The following is a 6,857-nucleotide window of genomic DNA, read 5'->3' on the forward strand; positions in this document are numbered from 1 at the left end:
ACAGCTACCATTTTGGCCTAAACCTCGAAGCGACACGCCACCATGAGAACAACGGCGGCATCGGAGGTCGCCTGGGGGGAGGAGTCATCGATGAGGGTTCAATCCCACGCTCTCTGCCTGAGGTGGTGCAGGGGATGGGTCTCGCCGCCAGCATGCAGCACTTCTCCGAGGCTCTCAGTGCGCACAAGCGCAATGCCATGGCGCAGGAGAACCACTTGCATCACCACGTCAACCGAGACCATCACCGCAGCCGTGAGATGTGCGATGAGAACTCTGTGCTGGAGTCGGAGCGCGGCGAGGTGATCGGCATCAATGGCCGGGGGGCGTCCCCCAATGAAGCCGCCTCCGTGGGCCTCTCTAAGAAACTGCTCTTGGGCAGCCCTGGTCCCCTCAGTCCCTTCTCTAAGCGTATCAAGCTTGAGAAGGAATTTGACCTGCCCACCCCAACCATCCCTAACACAGAAAACGTCTACTCCCAGTGGCTGGCTGGCTATGCCGCGTCACGACAACTCAAGGACCCTTTTTTGAACTTTGGGGATTCCAGACAATCGCCCTTCGCCTCGTCATCCGAGCACTCCTCGGAGAACGGCAGCCTGCGCTTCTCCACGCCTCCTGGGGAGGTGGACGGCGGGATATCAGGCCGCAGCGGCACAGGGAGCGGGGGCAGCACGCCGCACCTGGGGGCTCCCTTGCGGCCAGGCTCCAAGGAGAGCCGCAGGAGTGACACGTGTGAGTACTGCGGCAAGATATTCAAGAACTGCAGCAACCTGACGGTGCACCGGCGCAGTCACACGGGTGAGCGGCCCTACAAGTGCGAACTGTGCAACTACGCCTGCGCCCAGAGCTCCAAGCTCACGCGCCACATGAAGACCCATGGCCAGGTGGGCAAGGACGTGTACAAGTGCGAAATTTGTAAGATGCCCTTCAGCGTCTACAGCACCTTGGAGAAACACATGAAAAAATGGCACAGTGACAGGCCCCTGAGTACCGAAATTAAGTCGGAGTAGTGGGCTGAAACGGTGAACACCACCTGAACTATGTCCGCCATCAATCCCGCCCCCTCCACAACTCCCCCGACACCAGTCCCTTGTAGATTTTGCCCCAGTTCCCCCCAACACACCTCTTTCGCCTGTCTGGTGGAAGCTTAACCACATGAACCCTAGTGTCCCTATTCTGGGGCGAACATTCAGCGAAAATAGCCAATGTACAAGTTCACAATGCGTCGTGAAGCGAGATATTGTGAGTTTGTAGATCGGCCATTTTCTGCAAAGATATTTGGTGTAGAGGGGAAAAGGCAGGGGGCCAAATATAGACCCCTGGGGGACTCCGGTCAACTAAGTATATAGGGTTTAAGTGGTTAAGACCATGTGCTCTGCACCAGCACACCCCGTCTCCATTACCCGTTGAATGCATGATCTGTATCGGGGCAATACTATTGCATTGACGCAAAACTTCGAGCCTTTCTCTTGTGCAATAATTTACATGTTGTGTACTTTTTGTTTTTTTGTTTTTTTCTGGGGTTTTTCCTTTTTTCCATTTTTAAGAAATTTAGACAGCATGCATAGTACGTTTTTTGCTAATCAAGAAGAAAAAAAATAATGAAAAGAACTTGTCCCTGGTTGGTTAGTTGTTGAGTAAATGTGTTGCTGTTCTCTCGTTCTGTTTTCTTCCTTTTTATTATTCAAAAAGAGAAAAAGACAAGAATGCTACGACCATGCTGCATACATTCTGTAACACATATCATGTACAGTTTTGTGTTGTAACATGGGAGAAAAAAAAACAACAGTCTTGACCCTATTTTGGACAACCCTGGAAAACACACTTAAATCCTGATCTTTCTGAAAGACGCCATGTCCACACGGGGGTTAAAGAAAAGGAATTATGAGAGTTCACAAATTGGCTTGATTTACAAACCTAAAGTGGCGACAGCCTCCAAATTTCTTTCAAAAAGACGCGGATGGGCTAAGAATTAAATTTGTACTATCAAATGGTGAAACAAATTTTAAAAAAGAGTGCCTTTTGATATCTCAAGACTGCATTGGCCATAATCTTGTCTGCTATAAAGTTGGGAGGGGGTGGGGTGTTCTTGTAAAGTATTGCTGGAGAGAGTAAGTCACCCAGGAAAGGTTCTTGCATCAAGCACCTGACCGCTGTACTGGACTGTGACAAGTAACCACTTTAACCCTGACGTCCCTATTTTGGGCATGTCATTATAGGCAGCATTTTAGAAAAATTCTGAAAGGTTTTTAATTTTTTTGAAAATAGGGCATAAGTGGTTAACAGGAACCAAGGAGAGATCAGAACATTCTAGTTAATCATCATTTAGCTACCTATTACCTGTTCAATAGTATCTTTGATATGTGGATTTCATGGCAAAGCATGGTACAAGCAGTATTGTGTATATCTGAATTATTTAGTAGTTTTGTTTCTGGTTCGGGAGGTACTTTGAAAGTGAAAAGGTACTCTTGTACACGTGTACGTACAATCCTGCAATCCTGATCTCGAGGGACTCGGGCGCGTGGCCGGAGAAGTGTCACGTAGCTGCGTTAGCACAAAACTTTGACGCTGCTTGGATATGTCAGTGTGCGGAACAATGCATAAAGTAATATATATGAGCTCCAATCAAGGCTGATTATATTATATTAGAGGGCATTGAGATGACTACAAGCTAGACAGACAGAAGCTACACAGAACTGGAAACTAGGTCTTACTTGAGGCTATTTTACACTTTGTTGCATGACCGACAGTTGTTACAATGGTCATGCGTTGAAGTATAAACTAGCCTTTAGTTAGTTAGCTGGGGGGATCCGAGGCAATCTTTTTTTTTTTTTTTTTTACATTTCACAATATCAAATATCAAAACAGGGTGATTAATTATGTATTGCAGTGAAAGAAAGAAAGAAAGAAAGAAAGAAAGAAAGATTAATCAAAATGCAGCAGAAATGCAGTTTAATGACTCTTGAGAAGAGGTCGATTTAACGGTATGCATAGGCTAATGCAAGGCACACTCTCTTCTTTGCTATTGCTTTTCAACCCCAAAATGAGAGCTATTTTTCCTTGTTGAGTTGCAGACACGCAGCCGAGTAATTTCTACTAGCACTTATCACTCTGCCTAAGAGTACTGACTGACATCTCTCTTACATGCTCTTACATTGATGCTATGTTGGTACTTAGGTCGAGTCTAAAAGCCTGTCAGATTGTCATTTTAAAGACATCAAGTGCACTGTTTCAATTTTCCCAGTTTACAGGTTTACGCAGAAGGGGAAAGCAAAAGCCGTTGTTGAATTATGCTGTCAATGGGGTTCATTGTGTTCAGAGCAGGAATGATTAGACAGATAATCTGTTGTCAGCCACTCCAGCTTCCTCACCCATAATGACCCCATATATCCATGTCATTTCACCCTTGACCCTTAGTTGTTGAGTCCAGGAAAACCCAGTGATGTACTCAAAGTGCTTAACTGAGCAACAACAAGAAAAAAAAGGAAAATTGGTTAATTACCCCCGTTAGCTTGCAAGGTCTATAGGTTAAAATGCAACTCAACACCAGACCATTTTTGTGAGTTATCTGCCCCATAAAGGTTAAGAATGATAGAAGGCTAAAACATGTTTAGCTGTGATGTAGCCTACAGCTATAGCTAATACAATTATGAGTGGGTGTGTTGTGCCAATGTGCAACCAGTGGCAATAGTAATGTCAATATTTGCTCATTGGAACACCTATATCTAACACACCCATTATAATTGTATTAAAGATAATGCAATGCAATGCTTACATCACAGTGTACCAAGGTCAGCATACTATGGCATAACCCTTCTACAGTTTAACCTACAGAGGGCAACACACAAAGAAATATTGGCCAGATGTTAAGTTGCACTTTAAATGTCCAATTTTTCCATTTTTGTCCAAACGTCAGTAATCTATAGACCTATTAGACCTTGTCAGCTAGGTTCCAACTGTTCAAAACTCCCTGCTTTCACTGCACTGATTTTGTTTTCTGTTTGTGTTTGCTTATTGGCTTTTTTGTACAAATCTTTTAGAAATAACACTTCACTATCTGGGGAAGCTAATTTACTTATTTTTCTTCTCTATGTCTTGGTGGTGTTCAAGACGTGCGTCCTACATACAACATAGACAATTGTGAAGAACGGAACAACAAAATGAATTACTATTTTACTTTGCCTTGGCTCTTCAGGTTGAAATCCAATTAGCATTGGGGTGGGAAATGGACTAAGATGCTATATGAGTATATAATAAAGACGTTAAACTATAGGAAAAAATGCACACTCATGTCGATCAATTCCTATGCTTAAACACATTTATGGTCTACTTTTTTCTGTATTTCTAGAATTGTATTTGAATTCAATGTTCACTTAGAATAGGCACTATAATAGTATTTATATTGAGGCTCGTATTTTTAACTGTCGCTCGTTCTCTCTCTGAAAGGTATTTATCGTACCTTTTCTTTGGTAGTGGAAAAAACAAGAAAAAAAATATTCCCAAGCTGCCACGGTATATTTTTTTAATTTGGCAGGATAATATAGTGCGAATTATTTGTATGTTTAAAGAAATAAAAGCTTAAAAAAAGACAAAAAACAAAACAAAAGAAGCAGCTAGAAAGCGGCGCCGCGGTGAACCCGGTGCCGGGGGAGGCCATAAGATGGCCGCCTGCGCTGTTTTTTGTTTCTGTGTCCATGGAGGTAGTTGTACATATCTTATTTGGTTTTCTTTTTAGTTTTTCGGGGTTCGGACCTCCTCGCCCCCCCCCCACCTTCCTCCTCACCCCCCCCCCCCCAGCTGCCATTCTTGTATGCAGTAGCTACCGCAAGCTGACGTCAGCCTATTCTGTTGTGTGCTTCTGTCTGTCTGTCTCTCTCTTTCTTTCTCTCTTTCTCTCATCTCTCCCACCTGACTACATTCCAACATCTCAACGAGAAGAGAGAAAATAGATTAAACAAACAAAACCGAGAAAAAAAAAACACGTTAATTTACTTCATATGCAGTACGCGGATTACCACAAAACGAAAAGAGTTGAAATATTACGGCAAAAAGATGAATGAGAAAAAAAAAAAAAAAAAACGAAATCAATGTTTTTGCAGTTTGTTTTGTTTTCATTGCCAAATACTAAATGGTGCTTTATATTTAGATTCGGTATAACTTTCATATGCAAAGCATATTTAAAAGACAAGAGAAGAAGAAAATGAGCCCCCGGGGGATGTGGGGAAGCCTGCTTGAGTTTGAGACTTTTTTGTAAATGGCAATGCGGAATATTTTGTTATCAGCCTTTTGTATTCCTGTTCTGAAAGCTGTTTGTTGTAACTTGAACTTGAACATTATCTTTTACAATGGGAGTTACTATTTATTATTACCTATATGCTCTGTTCTAAACAGAGACATGGAATGGATCATTATTATTATTTTGGGTTTCTTTTTGTTATATGATTTTTCTTTTTTTATGGTGGCCGAAGGTCATTGGACAAAACTTAGCTCCTCTGTTGTAATATTTGGGGTCTTCTGGGGTCTCTGTTCAGATGTATTGGGAAAACCACTGTCTGTGTTTTTTCTGGCAGATGTCTGCATAATCCTGTTCACACACCCATTTTGTCCCTTTATCGAAAAACAATTAATAAAAAAAGGAAAGAAAGTATAACTACTGTTGTGTATCTTGTGTTTGGTGGGGTTTTTGTGATACACCCTCACTCTCACAGATCCGTGATTTCATACCCCCCACTTTTTGTCTGAATGTTTTTCTTTTTTTTCCCCGTTCCATAACATAAAGCTGCTGATTTCCTCCCAATAGCGTGAAGTAGTTTCAACTAGGCTACCTGGATACTTCTATATTACTTCCAGTAGTAGATTTAAAAAAACTCTTATTTTGAAATGCACATCGTTTTGAAAGGAAACAGATTTCTGGGTGGCGCTTGACTAGCGTCAAGCCTACATTCTCAAACAGTCAAACTCCATGTTTAGCTTGAGTAAAAAGTAAACAACACACGGACGTGGGACATTATGGAATATAAAGACTTTGGGGCAAAAGTTCATATTTACCACCATGCTCTCTGAAACCAAGACAATGTGGGCCCATGGAACACAAGTGTGTTCTCTTTCGTCATCTTTGTAGAAGGTGAGTAAGTAATTAATCTAATGCTGTGACGGTGGTGGAAATTAAGTAAGCACTGTACTTGAGTATAATTTTAAGGTATTTTTTACTTGACTGGAGTATTCCATGTTTGCAATACTTTTACTTCTATTCCAATACATCTCAGAGGCAAATATTATACTTTTACTCCACTACAATTATTTGAAAACTTTAGTCACTACTAGTTGCTTTGTAGATTTACATAAACCACCAGCCCTATTTAAACTTTGGCTATTTGAAAATAGCTGATCTACAAGCTCACAAGCAATGCGACGCGTTGTGAGCTTGTACATCTGCTATTTTCAAAATATTTTAATACATTTGATTTTGGCCATGGACCCCCATCTGAAAATGTTTTGTGCCAGGGACCCCCAGAAGAGAACATTTGTCTTCAAAATTCAAAAGTACAAAAACAATGTTCAAATACTGCACAAAAATAGCAGATGTACAAGCTTGCATCACGGGTGAACTGGTTTTTAGAGTATTTGGTATTGTACAGCATGGTCAAATTGGACAATGTAGCTCTGTTTTCATCATGTGTATCAGGGGTGCAGCCATGGGTGGGCCTGGGTGGGCCGTGGCCCACCTACATAGAAAGCTGGCCCACCCAATCGATTTTGCAAAAAAAAATATATATATTTTAATTGATTTTAAATGTTTTGATAATAAATCGGTAAAATCAGACAAAAATAAGAATTAAATAACATAACCCTAACCCTAA

General features: G+C 41.6%; 1 protein-coding gene across 1 annotated transcript in view; it reads left to right on the plus strand.

The window, feature by feature from the left end:
- Nucleotides 1-5,647, plus strand: part of bcl11aa (BCL11 transcription factor A a) — a 63,024-nt gene extending 57,377 nt beyond the window's left edge. Inside the window, exon 3 of the mRNA XM_084075667.1 lies at nucleotides 1-5,647. This exon is cut by the window's left edge and continues 1,260 nt beyond it. Coding sequence (XP_083931793.1) covers nucleotides 1-1,007 — 1,007 coding nt within the window. The 3' untranslated portion in view covers nucleotides 1,008-5,647.
- The last annotated feature ends 1,210 nt before the right edge of the window (nucleotides 5,648-6,857 follow it).

This window comes from Gymnoscopelus microlampas, assembly GCF_963454915.1.
Source record: "Gymnoscopelus microlampas genome assembly, chromosome: 13".
In the NCBI taxonomy this organism is placed as follows: Eukaryota; Metazoa; Chordata; class Actinopteri; order Myctophiformes; family Myctophidae; genus Gymnoscopelus; species Gymnoscopelus microlampas.